Below are 15,944 nucleotides of genomic sequence, written 5' to 3'. Positions count from 1 at the left end.
TACCTTATATATTTTTATTACAATCAAAAATCTCTGCATTTATGAAATGTATTTTATAATAAATGTAGCTAAACAGTATATGTATGTACAGTTCATATATAATATTACTAATGATATATATATATATATAAAACGTTATATATCGTTTATATATATACTTAATTTATGGCTTTGTTCTATACAAGAGATTGATATTAATCGTACAACAAATTCTTTACGTTTTTCTAATGCCTATGTGTTTGTGCCAATATTTCATCTTTTGTTCAACGAGATATTTACAAAATTTATCATTTTAAAACAAAGAAAAATTAACTTTACAAAATAATTGACTAAACGTAATAGACAAATATCTATATTATTATAACTTCTGTACCAGTTCCATAAATATATTTTTTTTCTACCAAATCCATGTTTTTTTTTTTTAGTAACATAATTATCAAGCACGAATAATTTTCAATCTTTTTGTTTTTTATTAATCAGCACAAAGACATAGTTGTCTTTATGTAAGCTCAGTTTGAGCAAATAATTTTATCTATGCTGCATTAAGTCGTTTTCTGTAACATTAGAAATGCTATAGAAGTTATATTGTAGGTTCGTTGGCAGAAAATTTTGCAATGCGGTTGGCATTGCGTTGAAATATGTCGTATTTCGGTTCCTAAACACCGCTTCTTGAACGGTACCAGTGACATCACTTTGAAAAGTTTGAATAGTGGTTGTTGGAATAGCTTGAATGACTATCGGCTGCGATGCCGAAGCGTGAGGAACTGCTTGTATCACCTGAGAAAGTAATAATCATTAAAATTTTGTTCTCCTATTGAATATATATAAACTATTATTTGAAACAACTTAAATCTATCTCTCATGTGATATTTTAAATTAGATTATATAGAAAAAAAGATTATATTTTTAAATATATTGTGATAATCTTATCTTTTTAAGATCTTTAGTTAAACAAGATAATTTTAACACATACTTCTTTCTATGATTAATAAATTTGAAGAGTCTGATGTTAAGTCAAAACTAGCTTGATTTATGTTTCTACGATTAAATTTATAATATATCGACTTTTTATATACTATTTTATGCTTCATATATTAAATTTATGACTGTCTTAATAATTCTTAATCTGTTTTATGGACTCATACTGACTCGAATTTCAATCTCTTATTGCCAATAAAAGAACATTTATATCTACTTGTACTGTAGTTGATTCCCCTTGAGGTACAGAGAGTGAATTTTCTGCGGAAGGCTGCTGTATTTGAGGTTGTTGCGTTTGTGCTGTTGATTGTTGCTGTTGCAATTGCTGCTGATTATTAGCTAAATGCTTGGTGTGAGAAGTATTAATTCCATGACGACGCTTCATATGCTTGTTGTAGTTTGGCCAATTTGTGAAGTGATGTTGACATTCTAAACAACTGTAGGGGCGTTCTCCGGTGTGTTGTCGCCTGTGGGTCTATAACGAAACAATTGTCTTAAATTTAGAAAAAACATGAAGCGATTAAAAGCGATAACTATAAACTTACAGTTAATATTCCTTTAAAACGAAAACACTTTCCGCAAAACTCGCAGGTAAATGGCATCGCACCAGTATGAATTCTGTGATGCTCTCTTAAAGTCCCTTTCTCCCTGAAGGTTCTTCCACAAACAGCACATTGATGTGGCTTTGCACCAGTGTGCACTGTTGCATGTTTTTTTAATTGCAATTGCGTTTTGAATCTGTAATTTTATTATAATTTTATTGATGGCAAATTATGTAATATTAGATTATACTTTTGATTTATCGACTCACGCTTTTGGACACTGAGTGCAACTAAACGGCTTGTCTGCCGAATGGGTCAAGAAATGAGCTTCCAAATTTCCTTTCTGTATAAAACTCTTGCCACATTGATCACACGTGAAATTCCGCACGCCGGAATGAATACGCTTGTGCGTAACAAGATTAGGTTTCGTAGAAAACCTAAAAATTAATTTTGCTAATCAGTACAAAGGCATTTGGTGAAATAAAATCATCTTGGAAGAAATATTTTATGCAACCTCTTATCGCATTGATCGCACGGATATCTATTTTTCACAGTATCGGGTAAATGGCAACGATTATGAATATACAGAGCACTTTGTTGTCTGAAAGCTTTTCCACAGGTTTGGCATACATATGGTCGTTCTTCACTATGTATTGTTTTATGAGAGTCCAAAACCTTTTTATGTACAAATGACTTTCCGCAATCTTCACAACTAGATGTAAATAAGTATTATTAATAAGTACAATTAATATTAATTTTATTAATAAGTACAATTATATATGACTGTCTTATATAACAATATTGGATGAATAACTCATACCTAAACTTTGCTTTATTCTTGTGCCTCTTGACATGAGTGAGAAACCCATAATATTTATCATAGACTTTACAACATTGTACACACATGTACTTAGCTTGTTGATTGTGCACAGTTTCATGGTGCTCCTCTAGCGCTTCTAAGCTCGGCAATTTATCATCACAATCTGTACATAGCCAAGGATATCTTTCTAAACCTTCTGTCTTTTTCTTTTGTTTTGTTGTTTCCACTGTTCGTGTTTCTATCACTTCTAATTTTGATTCTGTGTCTGTATTAAAATTATGTTAAAAATATTAAATGTTATATTAGATTTGCAAATAATCTATATAATTGTTAATTATAACATTCATAATTTTAATGAAACCGCAAAAAGCAATATAAAACAAATATAAAGTAAAATTATATATTATTCATGTCCTTTATACATACATATATATATATGTATATACATATATCTTACTATTATATATATATATATATATACACAATTCTTACCAGGTATATAATTATCAACAATTTTCAAATTATTTGTCATAGTTGCATCATTTTGTTTTTTTCCTATCCTAGAAGATATATGATGTTCGGTCTCCTCCATCTTTTGCATTTGGTTCTTCTTTTTTAATCTTTTTTTAGTTTGTTTAGGAGAGCTCTTCTTTATCTGTATCTTACACTTTTTCTGTTTTGTGTTGTCTTGTGCTTCCTGTGTTTCGTTTTGGGGGTTTTCGTCCTTATATTCCTTATATTCGTCCTTATATTCCTCAATGAAGTAAGAAGCATTTGAGGTATTAACTGTCTCATTGATGTAATTGCCAGGCAATTGACATTCAACTATCTCTTCTCTATTATTGCCCTCATCCTTTGGAAACTCCACAGTTTCCTCCACATAATCTATATTTGGTTCTATTGGTTGGGACTCAGACTTTGTATCTATCAGCAGTTGTCTCAGCGATATTTGAGCTTGATTGGTTTTCTCAAAGAAATCACTGCACTGATTCAACAGAACACAGCAATCTATACAAACTGTGAGTGGCAAACCATCCGTTATTAGAACCTATGCACAATCATAATAATCATTATCATTATCAATCAGTTGACAATAATCAGTTGACAATAATCCAAATGTATCGGATATATATCCACATAATAATAAAATCGAGCTTTTCAGAGCAGCAGTTGCAGCAATTTTATCTTTACCTGTATTTGCAGGCACTTGGCAATCTTAGCCTCGATCGCGAGCTTTTGGCCCTCAGCGTCATAGATCCCGATAAGATTCTCCTTGGTCTCGGCGCATAGCCGGCAGAGTTCCGGCTCCGTCATCGTTCAATGCACGTGCGAAATGATCGTACGCGCGAGATCGTACGCCGCCGTCACGCGACGCATCGCGTTGCTCCTTTACACTGCCGGACGCCGCAATCGCGCACGTATCATCGCATCGTGCCGTTTTTAAACAAAAGAACTCCACGGATGACGCCAACCTGGACAGCGGACATGTTGTGTTCCTCTTGCTTGCTCCTTTGCTCCGCTCGTTCGCTCGCTGATTCGTTCGTTCGTTTGCTCGTCGTCGTCGAAGGAATCGAGCGCTGAAATGTAACGAGAAAAGGCTTACTGTTTCGCAGAACACTGATCAATTGACGACTGTATCACTGACAACGACTGTTCCTTTCACTCTGTAGCACTGTAAAAGACGCGCGTACTCGGATATCTTTTGGGGTTCCAACGAAAACATGAATATTCGTCGTCGCGTTTGTTTGGAGAAAAAAAACAGCACATTCCGCGAGCATACAGGACGCATGCGCGCTACTATAGATGCATCGCTTGGTATCGTGGTTGCACTTATTTATCGACGAGTATTGTCGAACGTAGTTACAAAAATTGCCGCTTGAGAATCAAACATGGCCGTCTTAAATTGGAGCAACAATGTTTACAATATATAAATTTTTGCTACCATTTCGCAAGAAATAGGCGAACTGCTGAATCAAATGGCTTTTAGTAAGAATTTATAATCTTTATTAAGACAATAGTAAGAATGTTTTTTGTAGATGTAAGTCAATCAAAAGAATTTGCTCAGACGCAGTTTCACATGCAAATTTTTCGGTTACTTTAACTTGGATAAGAAAACAGTTAAAATAATTATTTAATATTAAATCAGAACAACCAATCGTTTCATTATCTTCTTTAAAAAATTATTACCTTATTCTTGAAAACAAATATTTGGTAACAAAGGCTAAATGCTTGATTTTGTTAAAAACGAAATCTAGCTAGTCGAATTCTTATAAAACGAGGAATTGATAATACGATATTTTAAAAATGAAACATTTCTAGGATTCAAGAATACAAAGACTATATTTTTACGAACATATTGGCTTACATTTGTTTCACAAAGAAGTGAAAAAGTCCGGAACTACATGGTTTATTTAACATTCCGTCAGCGTGTGTTAGCGAAAGTCTGCATTTTTTCACTGTGTCAAATGCAGTTGACTAACCGTCTTAAACAAATATATACACACACACATATTTGTCTTGACGCGCCGCTAATTTATCTCGCATATATACGAGTATTACGGGATATACGTTTTCCACGAATTTTTGACACATCGTTATTTCGATTTCTGTATTTTCATGTATATTCTCCTTTCACTTACGTCAACACAAAGAATTAGATCTTGGCATTTCCCATAATACACCTAAGATGTCGAGTTTTACATAACTAAAAATTATTCTTTCAAAATCTGAAAAACTACAAACGAAAAATCGATAAATTTACGTATACGAAGCTTGTTTACAGATATAATTGTATATATAATTTCAACGATGAAAACCCAACGGACTTTACGATGATTACATCAAACTCATTGTCAATACGAAATACCATTTTCGAAATCCTAGAAAGTCTTTGCAATGCTGTGGAATATTGGAGACCTACTAGAGTAAATTTAATCAGTCATATGGGAGAAAATCGAAAGCAGCTTTCGGCGGAATGAATCTGTTTAGAAAATGTTGCAAGACACGAAAAGTCTCGAAAATAATGCAACACTCAGCCACGTCGAATCTTTTGCCATCCTAGTTCTCTTTTTGTAACCACAAATAATCGCTTTGTTTCATTACAATCTTGATCATATATATGTAAAAGATGCCTAACGACCGATATATCAGCGGCGTATGGCAAACACGACAAAGTTTTTCTAATGTCGTTCAATAAAATTGCAGGATATGGAAAGACGTCCCGTATTTTTTAGAGCAAAGATACGCGTACGATTTTTAAATGTTAGCATCGAGTGTCATCGTGAAACGATTTCATGTCCGAGGATGGCGTCTGTCGCACACAAAAGGGGAAGGGAACGTCTGCACGAAACGAACGACGGATGTCGACGTCTTCAAGCTCGGGCGGGTGCCCGTCGAAAATGCCGACTATCAAGTGGTAAAAGTATTGACACGACATGTCCTCGTTGTGTATATATAGGGGTGCCTGCCAAGAAGGCATTGCAGTTCTTTAGCGAACGTCTGCAAGACGGTGTCGCAGCTTATAGCTATTCTTTCAAAGTTTTTTCTCTGGAGATCTTGCCGATTACAATCGGGGAAGCACTCTGCTGTGTTTTGCTGATTGATTAGGTAAACAATTGAATGTGGCTAATGTGTAGCTAAATTAAGACTCGTTCGAAAGAAGGATTACGTTTATTAGAAAAGTTCTTGGTAATTCATATGGTTAAAATTGCATTTGTAGCATTGCTTATAAGAAATATTAATTGATTACAATATCTTTAATTTCCCACGATTCAGATTTCTTTCTACAGATAACATCTGCGATACAGAATCAATGAAAAAGAAAAAAAACAACATTTTATAAGCGTTCCTTTTCGTCATATCGCGGTTGAGAGATCATATCGTAATATTATTTATGACAAATATGTGACAAAGTACAGAAAAACTTGTCATTTGTAAAGTACGGCTGAGAGTAGGGTACCACCCTGTATAACGCTGAAATCGCGAAACCGGTTTGAGTTATTTTTCTCCTTTTTTTTACGAGTTCGGGTATTTAAACATATACACACATGACAAAGAGGAACGCTAACGGGTAATCAGAATCGGAAAAGAAACGAACTTTTCCGAATTAAAGCAAATCTAGTATGATGCTAATCTTGTATTTCTCTTTTTTACTCAGAGTAGTGTGAAAAGAAAAAAAGAAAATGATAGCGCTCATGATTTTGGGTACTCTCGTGGCACTGTCTTCTGCCCAATTTCAACCGCAACCCAGTGGACGGATTCTGGAATCTCCGGTACCGGCACTTTGCGCACAGAGTAAGTCTTACTTTCTTCATTCTTTCTGTACCATCATTTTTATCATTACAATTACGCGAAAGTTTTCAAGAAAATGCTAAGTTATCTAAAGTCGTTTTAAATATTTACATTGTAACTTATACATATTTTTTGAATACTGCGTATCTTATATGCAAAGGAAGGTCTAAGTTCGTATAACAAAGTGGAGAAATTCAACCAGGCGAAAATTCAACAAAGAGAAATGGTATTTTGTCGCGACCGAAATGTTCTTTTGACATGGGTTTAAAACTCGTTTGAGATAACTGGGAATATTTGACTGAATGGAAATCTCCCTGCAGAAACTTTTTTGCTCCTACATCCGAGTTTTTCGTTTAATCTCCAGACAATAGAAAATCAATTACACGAACACACGAGTTTCTTTTCGCGTGATGAGAACATTTTTATCGCATAAAATTGCTTTGTTATTGATGTCAAGAAATTCAAGTACAAGCTATTCTAAGCATAAACAGTGAGTCGCTCGAATAAGCGGCGTTAATAGCTTTTCCATTGACAAGTAAAAACTGTCATTGTTAGAGCTATCACTGTTAGAGCGTTCCTACAGAGCAATCAGTCGTGACAATATTGTCGCTATTTTTACTAAAAATTTTCTCGTCGAATAGGTCTTTCATCTGGAACAAAGTGGGCGTTCCCAATGTCTCTGAAAACACACCACGGAGAGAGTCTTCTTATTTTCCTCGACAATCAAACATTCGACGGATCCATGAACTAGAGAAAGTAGTCTCCAATATTTGTGATTAGAGGCGTCGCGAGCCTCCATTTATCTCCCTGTTTCCTGCTCCTCCTTCTTTTATACGGAGAAAGAATCTCAATTTATATAATGGAATGGAGATCAGACAAGAATCCATTAACAAGAAATTAGATAGCACGAAACATCCTAAGATTCTAGAAATGTTCGGGATGTACTAGGACATTCTTCAAGTTCGACCGTTGTCATTGTCGACCGTTGACAAACTCGATGACTCGGCATGTGCCCCAAGCTACTATACCCTTTGTCTACTTATTGCATCTTCGACTTTGATACCGTCACTGATTGTACGTGACCGCCGTCACATCCGTACACCTCGCGCATCTTTTTTGACGACGCGCTCGTTATAGAAAGTGTGACGATGACACCGACGAGTGTAACTCGAACGCAATTTGAATTGGAAATAGCCCGGTCGTCGTCGTAAGTAGTACAGAATGTCGAGTCGCACTTTCATATTTATCATTTTTGGCTAATCCAGATACCGCTTGCCTAAGTGGTGATAACACGTAACCGTTAGAGTCGTTAGCAGTTGAGAAATGTCACCCCTAAATTTTCCTAGGCAATGTCTGAGGTTCTAAAGAAGCTTTATCAGCAAATAAACTCCTGAGTGAAACGTTTATCGATTCGATCTTAGTATTTCTAAGGGCTACTTCACAGTTACCGCAGGATTGGATTAACAAGTCATTTTTTGGAATACTTTTCTTCTTCGTTGAAATATATTAATGAGAAAGAATTTATTGTTTCCGTTAAGCTCCTTTTTATTTATAACGAAAAAAATGGTAAAAAATCCTGATGAAAGGAGAACCAAAGAATGTTTTTCGAGTATCAAGTGACAAGAAAAATCAATGTGAAATTCGATGACCAAGATGTTGATAAGCTTCCAAACGTTAGAAGTAGTGTAACGTGCACGGGAAACTGATAAGTAACTGATTATCCATTCGTTATGTGTAATCCGTCGACACGTTTTGTGCACGCCTCTCTCGTAGAGAACTTTCTTTTTCTTTATTTGGAAAGTGACGCTATATAATCAGCATATAGCATGGGTGCCAATGTCTAGGTCGTGACTGTGGTCGCTCTGAGGTCGTTCGCGACTGACACTAATTTTGCAACTTTCACTTTGTGTCCGTCTCGCAGATTCTTCCCGGATAATTTCCCGCACCCAAAGATATTCACAAAGAAACTACCGTTACTCGGCCATACGTCCGGCTTCTCGTCGCATCATGCATCTCTTCGATTTTATCCTCTAATTCTGATTCTTCGCAGGGACAATCCATCAACGATTCAATGGGAAGGGCTATTATTTCTCGTGGGCCGACCCGAGGACAAGCGGACAAGAGTTGGACTGGTTGACTGGCAGAAACTTTTGCAGACAACGCTGCATGGATCTAGTTTCCCTGGAAACTTCCGACGAAAACGAATTCATCAAGAGCCGTATCGTTCAAAGTATACTTCGTTCTGCGTATGCGATTAATCCTATGTATGAAGAAAGGAAACAAAGAATGCTAATGAAATGTTTCACTTGCAGACAAGGTGAAATACATCTGGACTTCTGGCCGCCTCTGTGACTTCAAGGGCTGCGATCGACCAGATTTGCAGCCTCTTCACATCAATGGCTGGTTCTGGACCGCCGAATTGCAGAAGCTCGCACCGACTAACAATCGCAGTCAAAACGACTGGTCTGAGAGCGGCGGGTAAGCTGTATTGTTTAGTAGTACTCATAGCACATTCAGAGAATACGCCGGCCTGTAATTACGCGTGCATACATAATACTAGTTAATACTAGTGTATAGAGATAGGTAAATCGAAGTCACCTTCTTTACTGAGTCACACGAGTATCTCCTTCCTTTTGGGATCAAGGATATCGAAACGCTGTGATTAAATTTTTCTTTACCCGATCACTGACTTCTATTGCTTTCTGCTCTGTAATCAACGACTGCTGTTCACACAGCTATTGTCAATAGTCAAGGTCTGAAATTTTTTCAAATACATATTAGACTTACATGTTGACGTGAGACAAAGCAACGAAGACAATGCCGATGCACGCATTGATTCATTTTAATAACAGATGTAAGAGTTGTTTCTTTAAAGAACAATATGTGTATTTTCGTCCAGCATCGGCAAACCACAACCAGACAATCGCGAAGCCATTCAGGGTGGTGCACCTGAGAATTGCCTGGCGATCCTCAATCAATTTTACAATGACGGAGTGAACTGGCACGACGTGGCATGCCATCATAAGAAGCCATGGGTTTGCGAGGAAAATGAATCTCTGTTGAAACATATTCGTTATAATTATCCTAACATTCGTGTATAAGAAAAAGAAATTTCAGGAAATGAAATGATAGCCCCATTTCCAGTCGAACGATTTACACAGTTACAAAGCTACATGAGAACAATTAAAAGCGTATCTATGTGATGCACCAGAGAAGCGACTGAGTAGTATATAGTGTGTATATACACACATACACACACACATACACACTCTATACATCCCTTATTTATTATTGTAACATTATTAATACCTCAATATCCATTCGATTAAAATGATTCCATGTGAATAATTTAATGGTTCTTAAACATAGATTCTACATATTTCTTGATATTGAAAAACATCACTATTTATATTTATGGATTTAATCATAGACAAATGGAAAATTATATTGTAACCCAGGATTTTTTTAGAGACTGCTATATAGTTTATAAACAATTATTATTTAAAATTATATATATATCTATAAAAAAAATATATATATATATTCATAAAGTAACTATACTAATTGTACATTCCAGATAGTAATAAATTTGTTAATGAATATCTATCGATTTTCTTACTTAACAAAAAATTCACATTATATGGAGCAAAAAAAATCATATATGAAGCAACTCTCTATAAATGAAAGTTTGTAAGATATAAAACATGTTTATCATTCGTATATATATAAGTGTAATTATTATAGATGTTAAACAAACCATTATCTAAATGATATGTATTTATATATATTTATTTAATTATATATATTTATTTATTTATTTTTATATATATTTATTTAATCAAATATGAATGACTGTTTTACAAAAGTATTACAAAATTCTGTTCCTTAAAGGAAATTATTTTTTACTTTCCACCATTATAATATGATACCCAAACTTTGTTTTTACTGGTGGATCTGTATAAACTGGTGATGCTAGACTAGAAATAGGTAGTGCAAAAGCAGCATCTTGGAAAGGTCCTACCATGGAACCCCGAGTCATCCAACCAAGATCACCCTTCAACCAAATATATAGAATGATATACAGAATGATAAACAATAAATGCAGTTATTTATTAATAAAATATTTTTAATATATCTATATTACCCCAGATCTAGCTTTGTCTTCACTGTATGTTGCTGCAACTTCATTGAATTTCTGACCAGCTTTCAATTTTTCCAATGCTTCCAATATTTTTGATTGCTTTTCACATAAAATATGTCTGACCTATGGAAAATTGAATAGTATAGAATAATATGCAAATATTTAACTTAAAAATATTACCTTAAATTTTGATAAAAACAGCATATATTTTTTACATATGGTTTTACACATTTCCAGATAGGACAAAACATGCTGAGATTATTTTGATTATACTCAGGATTTCTACGATAAGATATCCTAGACCTGTTTAGATTGATTCTACGATATCTTGTAAAAAATTAATATTAACATGACAGATTTCCTAACCTTCAACACATTATTTTTTCTTTGCTTAACATTTTCTTAGTGACAAGTAACAATTTTAACTTTCGGAAACTTCTGTCACGTATGAAAACGAATTGGTTGAATATACTTTTATTAAATTCCAAAAAGTTTATAGTGAGAGACCTTTAACCTAAACTCAAATCAACGCTGAGATCATTAAATTTTTACTACGAAACATGCAGTTCTTATCTTTCTTGTAGTTTCTTACTTTGACTGAAGATCCTCCTTTCTTTTCTGCTTTTCCACCACTATCCTCCAAGGATTTACCTTTATTAGATTTTGCGGCACCCGTATTCTTTTTCGGCGGCATACTCGTGTATATAACTTTATGTATAGGTTATATTTTTGTGTTTATAAAGTTAGACTTCTGTATGAAGAAAATTCGAAGTCCTGTTCGAATGCAAAATTTGCTGATATATTTAACATCTCACAGCTTTCGCGCACGGGAACAAATATAAATTTTAATTTATGATAATAATTATAATGATATAACATATATAATATATAAATTATATATAATTATAATAATATAAATTTATTAATATATTTGTTAAATATAAAAATAAAAATATTTAAAAAGAAGCCGGTATAAGAATCAAATATCAAGAAATATTTGTGTAAAACATATTAAAAAAAAAATCTTTTTTTACGAATTTAATGCTTCATTATAATTCATTCAACACGCATGCGCGCGTGCGCGCATATAAAAACATCTCTTTAGCATACAGTGAGAAAAGCATCAGTTTGCTTATCTGCGAACTTTGATATCGACTTGAATAGTTGCGACCAGCTACTTGTGATAAATCCATCTGTCAGGAAGACCTTTCGTTCGCTTCCGTGGCGGTTAGATGTGGTTTTTGTAACTACATGCATTTTTTTGATCGTGGGGACTGCGTACGCGTTGTCCCTGTTTTTCTTTTATCTTCATAATCGTTGACTGGCGTAGGGGATAGAGTGTAACAATTCTGCCCAAAGCCATTTATTGAATCAGAACCAGGAGATCAGTTGCGACCAGCTGTGAGACACGTTGTCATTGTGCATTGCAGGTTTCATATATTTATTTTCCCTTACCTTATTATTTTATTATATCTCAAATCTGATTTCTTGTAATAAAAGTGCTTTTATGCACAATAAAAATCGACAATCCAAAAAAAAAATATATATATATAAAGAATGTTATATATTTTTTAAATTCAATCTTTGACTTAAGCATTTTAATTCAATTGTTTTGATTATTAAAAGTACAGAAAAATTGCAAGAAACGTATTTATTTAGTAAATTAAAAGTTTATATGCGTACTGTATCCATTTATTATTATTATTATTATTTCAGAGCCTTGCCTTTAATTATTTGATTATTTATATTTAAATATTTTATTGTTTATTACAACTAGGGATTACTCAAGTGACGATAGAAAAAAACTTGCAACAATCAATATGTCATTACCAAATAGATCATCTAAGTGCACATGGAAAGTTAATGAAGTAAATTCACCACATACGAAAAGAACAGAGTAAGTTTATTATAACTGTTGAAGATTTACATACATATAGTAAAATTTCTCATTATATATTCCTGTTATTTTTTTACACAACATGTGTATTTAGTACTAGTATCATCTATTAAATATTGGGTAAGTTCTTGAATCTAATTGGTAAAGTAAAAGATTTTATCATAACCCAAAAATATTAATTAATCTGATCCAAAAAAATTATTGAATATTTAACCAATAGATACATTCCAATAATCTCTGCATGTATCGTTGTAGATAGACAATTATTTGATCATTTAATGCTCTAATATGAAAGTTTATCAGAGAAGTACATGTTGCTAAACTTGTTTTCTCATTTATCACTGTTATGTTATCACTTTAGCAACAATGTTGTGAAAAACAGAAGAAATAAAATATATTGCACAATATAGATATTGGCACAAACTATAATACTACTGAATGCGCATTCATCTAAATAAGTATGAAACTGATATCAGTTATCGTAGAGTGTTCTTATCACTAACACACTATAGTCACATGTTTGCTTTAATAGTTCTTGAGCTCTGCCATACATTTATATTTAAAATTATATGCAAATATAATATGTATGATTGTACAATTTCTTTCAATCTCATATATTTCTTTATTTTTAGGGTACCAGACTGTAAGAAGATATTATCAAATGTTTTAGATACAATAGGACAGACACCTCTTATTCGACTTAACCGCATTCCTAAATCCTATGGAATCAAGTGTGAAATGTGTTAGTAATGAAGTTTTTGTTTTTATATTGTATACATTTTATAAATGAAAAATTGGCCAAACTTTATCAATTCCTTTTTTTACATACAGATGTAAAGTGTGAATTTTTTAATCCTGGAGGATCTGTGAAAGATCGAATAGCACATAGAATGATTCAGGATGCTGAAGAAAAAGGGTTAATAAAGCCAGGATATACACTTATTGAACCAACTAGTGGTAATACTGGAATCGGCTTAGCAATGGCTGCAGCAGTCAAAGGCTACAAATGCATCATTGTGATGCCAAGGAAAATGTCTAATGAGAAAATTTCTGTATTACACGCTCTTGGTGCAGAAATAGTCAGAACACCAACCGAAGCACATTGGAGTAGTAGTGAGAGTCATATCAATGTTGCTCAAAAATTATGTAAAGAGACACCTAATAGTATCATCTTGGATCAGGTAGTACACTTTCTTTTAATTTGGATACTTTTTCCTGAGCACAATCAGTCCTAAAATTGATATTTTTGTTATTATAAATATAGTACACCAACGCTGGCAATCCTTTGGCTCATTATGATGGAACTGCAACAGAAATCTTTGAGCAATGTGATGGAAAGGTAGACTATGTTGTAGTTAGTGCAGGTACCGGTGGGACAATAACTGGAATTGGGCGCAAATTAAAAGAATTATTGCCTGATGTAAGGATCATTGGTGTAGATCCTAAAGGCAGTATTTTAGCACTTCCATCTGAATTAAATAAGGAAGGTGTAGGTTTCTATGAAGTAGAAGGGATTGGGTAGGTATTTCTATTAAATTTGTATCGTATATATATAACGAAATAAAATGGTTTACGGAGTTATCATTTTATTTCACAGCATTTCCATATTCAATGTAAATTTCATATTCATTTCATACTCTAATGTAGATACATTACATCAAGAAAATTATCAACTTATACAAATATATACCTATATATGTATTAAAAAGTTGTCTGGTATAACTTGAAATTAAAATTCAACTGACAATAAAGTTGTATTCTTCTTTTTAGATATGACTTTATACCCACGGTCTTAAATCACGATGTAATCGACAAATGGATGAAATCAGAAGACCACGAATCATTAAACATGGCACGGGATTTAATCAGCAAGGAAGGATTGTTGTGCGGCGGTAGTAGCGGTGCAGCACTTTCAGCAGCTTTGAAAATCGCCAAAGATTTACCCGCAAATAAACGGATGGTCGTCCTCTTACCTGATGGAATACGTAATTACATCACAAAATTTGTATCAAATCAGTGGATGGAAGAAAGAGACTTTTTGGTAAAACGACATTAATTATATTAAGATATTTGTTATTACAATTGCTACACACGCTACATATTACTAAATTATAATTTTTCCTTCAGCCACCAAAACCTTCTTCAACAGAGCACAAATGGTGGTGGAATTTACCAATATCGAAATTAACGTTAACTAAAGTTGTGCTTCCAAGGGAAATAACATGCCATAAGGCTACAGAGGTTTTTGCACGGTATAAAATACAACAAATGTTGGTAACTCGTGACGAAATGCAGAGGCACGTAGTAGGTGTTGTCTCATCGGATGTACTTATGTCCAAGTTGATCTCAGGCGAGGCACATCAGACAGATCTCGCCAAAACGGTTATGGACAAAGAATTTACAAAAATCTCAACTTCATCCACTCTGGGCAAACTGTTTCGAACTCTCGAGAATAAACCTTATGTAGTTGTAATAAACAACGACAGTGTATTAGTAGGACTTGCCATCCTAAATGACATTTATAAATATATAACTAGCTTAGATAACTGCAAGATGGAAACAGATAAAAAATGATATTATGTAAAATATATCCATCATGCTATATCTGGTAAAAGAAAGATGTGTATGTGTATATGTATACATATTTCTATATGAAGAAAATCAAATATATACTATTTTACCATTTTATACATACTATTATTTTATATGCTCATAAAGTTAGATCACTAATTTTAATTTATACAATTAAGTGTACCAAAGGAATAATACAATGATTTTAATTGTTTTATAGCGCATAATGATTTTTCCTAATGTTTCTTACAGCGGAGATATCGAAGTTTAAAGTTTTCCAGCATTTCTCCGTCGATATCCAGCCTTCCTCCGTCGATATCTCCGCTTCTACTGGAAGTAGAGAGTCGTCCATGTAGTCCAAAATGTAGGGTTTTGAAAGGGCTTTAATTTGGTACCTGTCCGAAGCCTGTATCTCTAACCGTTTAGGAAATATCGAAGGTTAAAGTTTTCCAACCTTTCTCCGTCGATATCTCCGCTTCTACTGGGAGTAGAGAGTCGTCCATGTAGTGCAAAATGTAGGGTTTTGAAAGGGCTTTAATTTGGTACCTGTCCGAAGCCTGTATCTCTAACCGTTTAGGAGATATCGAAGGTTAAAGTTTTCCAACCTTTCTCCGTCGATATCCAGTCTTCATCCGTCGATATCTCCACTTCTACTGGGAGTAGAGAGTCGTCCATGTAGTCCAAAATGTAGGGTTTTGAAAGGGC

At 33.9% G+C, this 15,944-nt stretch overlaps 4 protein-coding genes across 9 annotated transcripts; 2 read left to right on the top strand and 2 right to left on the bottom strand.

The window, feature by feature from the left end:
- Positions 1-383: 383 nt before the first annotated feature.
- Positions 384-4,125, bottom strand: LOC105181781 (zinc finger protein 492). The gene is made up of 8 exons (XM_025302506.1): positions 3,532-4,125; positions 2,833-3,388; positions 2,341-2,605; positions 2,035-2,232; positions 1,790-1,957; positions 1,524-1,716; positions 1,196-1,453; positions 384-777 (listed from the first exon to the last, which is right to left on the bottom strand). The coding sequence occupies exons 1-8, from the start codon at positions 3,652-3,654 to the stop codon at positions 529-531; spliced, it is 2,010 nt and encodes a 669-aa protein (XP_025158291.1). The 5' UTR covers positions 3,655-4,125; the 3' UTR covers positions 384-528.
- A 1,458-nt stretch (positions 4,126-5,583) lies between these two features.
- LOC105181780 (uncharacterized) lies at positions 5,584-10,068 on the top strand. Of its 4 annotated transcripts, none has more exons than XM_025302508.1 (5): positions 5,584-5,755; positions 6,502-6,633; positions 8,681-8,860; positions 8,943-9,108; positions 9,530-10,068. In XM_025302508.1, the coding sequence occupies exons 2-5, from the start codon at positions 6,522-6,524 to the stop codon at positions 9,729-9,731; spliced, it is 660 nt and encodes a 219-aa protein (XP_025158293.1). In that variant the 5' UTR covers positions 5,584-5,755; positions 6,502-6,521; the 3' UTR covers positions 9,732-10,068. The 4 variants fall into 4 exon arrangements, with proteins under 4 accessions (XP_025158293.1, XP_025158292.1, XP_011137070.1 ...); XM_025302507.1 differs by having other exon boundaries at positions 5,639-5,755; positions 6,497-6,633; XM_011138768.3 differs by lacking the exon at positions 5,584-5,755 and adding an exon at positions 5,782-5,946.
- Positions 10,069-10,473: 405 nt separating this feature from the next.
- On the bottom strand, positions 10,474-11,992 carry LOC105181779 (peptidyl-prolyl cis-trans isomerase NIMA-interacting 4). Of its 2 annotated transcripts, XM_011138764.3 has the most exons (4): positions 11,882-11,992; positions 11,364-11,545; positions 10,775-10,894; positions 10,474-10,684 (listed from the first exon to the last, which is right to left on the bottom strand). In XM_011138764.3, exons 2-4 carry the CDS (start codon positions 11,463-11,465, stop codon positions 10,526-10,528), a joined length of 381 nt encoding a protein of 126 aa, XP_011137066.1. In that variant the 5' UTR covers positions 11,466-11,545; positions 11,882-11,992; the 3' UTR covers positions 10,474-10,525. The 2 variants fall into 2 exon arrangements, with proteins under 2 accessions (XP_011137066.1, XP_011137065.1); XM_011138763.3 differs by lacking the exon at positions 11,882-11,992 and having other exon boundaries at positions 11,364-11,597.
- Cbs (cystathionine beta-synthase) lies at positions 11,936-15,456 on the top strand. Of its 2 annotated transcripts, XM_011138761.3 has the most exons (7): positions 11,936-12,201; positions 12,549-12,668; positions 13,301-13,410; positions 13,500-13,849; positions 13,933-14,186; positions 14,439-14,709; positions 14,796-15,456. In XM_011138761.3, exons 2-7 carry the CDS (start codon positions 12,592-12,594, stop codon positions 15,240-15,242), a joined length of 1,509 nt encoding a protein of 502 aa, XP_011137063.1. In that variant the 5' UTR covers positions 11,936-12,201; positions 12,549-12,591; the 3' UTR covers positions 15,243-15,456. The 2 variants fall into 2 exon arrangements, with proteins under 2 accessions (XP_011137063.1, XP_011137064.1); XM_011138762.3 differs by lacking the exon at positions 11,936-12,201 and having other exon boundaries at positions 13,339-13,410.
- The last annotated feature ends 488 nt before the right edge of the window (positions 15,457-15,944 follow it).

Source organism: Harpegnathos saltator, unplaced genomic scaffold (assembly GCF_003227715.2).
Source record: "Harpegnathos saltator strain DR-91 unplaced genomic scaffold, Hsal_v8.6 scaffold498, whole genome shotgun sequence".
In the NCBI taxonomy this organism is placed as follows: domain Eukaryota; kingdom Metazoa; phylum Arthropoda; class Insecta; order Hymenoptera; family Formicidae; genus Harpegnathos; species Harpegnathos saltator.
This window is presented reverse-complemented; position numbering and strand designations above follow the sequence as displayed.

Coding starts and splice junctions, on each gene's coding strand:
- LOC105181781 (XM_025302506.1), bottom strand. CDS start 3,654: ATGACGGAGCCGGAACTCTGCCGGCTATGCGCCGAGACCAAGGAGAAT. Junction 3,389..3,531: donor CCAAGTGCCTGCAAATACAG/GTAAAGATAAAA, acceptor GATTGTGCATAG/GTTCTAATAACGGATGGTTT. Junction 778..1,195: donor GGGAATCAACTACAGTACAA/GTAGATATAAAT, acceptor TTACTTTCTCAG/GTGATACAAGCAGTTCCTCA.
- LOC105181779 (XM_011138764.3), bottom strand. CDS start 11,465: ATGCCGCCGAAAAAGAATACGGGTGCCGCAAAATCTAATAAAGGTAAA. Junction 10,895..11,363: donor AAGGAGGATCTTCAGTCAAA/GTAAGAAACTAC, acceptor AATTTTCCATAG/GTCAGACATATTTTATGTGA. Junction 10,685..10,774: donor AAGACAAAGCTAGATCTGGG/GTAATATAGATA, acceptor ATTTGGTTGAAG/GGTGATCTTGGTTGGATGAC.
- LOC105181780 (XM_025302508.1), top strand. CDS start 6,522: ATGATAGCGCTCATGATTTTGGGTACTCTCGTGGCACTGTCTTCTGCC. Junction 8,861..8,942: donor CAAGAGCCGTATCGTTCAAA/GTATACTTCGTT, acceptor TTTCACTTGCAG/ACAAGGTGAAATACATCTGG. Junction 9,109..9,529: donor GACTGGTCTGAGAGCGGCGG/GTAAGCTGTATT, acceptor ATTTTCGTCCAG/CATCGGCAAACCACAACCAG.
- Cbs (XM_011138761.3), top strand. CDS start 12,592: ATGTCATTACCAAATAGATCATCTAAGTGCACATGGAAAGTTAATGAA. Junction 12,669..13,300: donor CCACATACGAAAAGAACAGA/GTAAGTTTATTA, acceptor CTTTATTTTTAG/GGTACCAGACTGTAAGAAGA. Junction 14,187..14,438: donor TATGAAGTAGAAGGGATTGG/GTAGGTATTTCT, acceptor TCTTCTTTTTAG/ATATGACTTTATACCCACGG.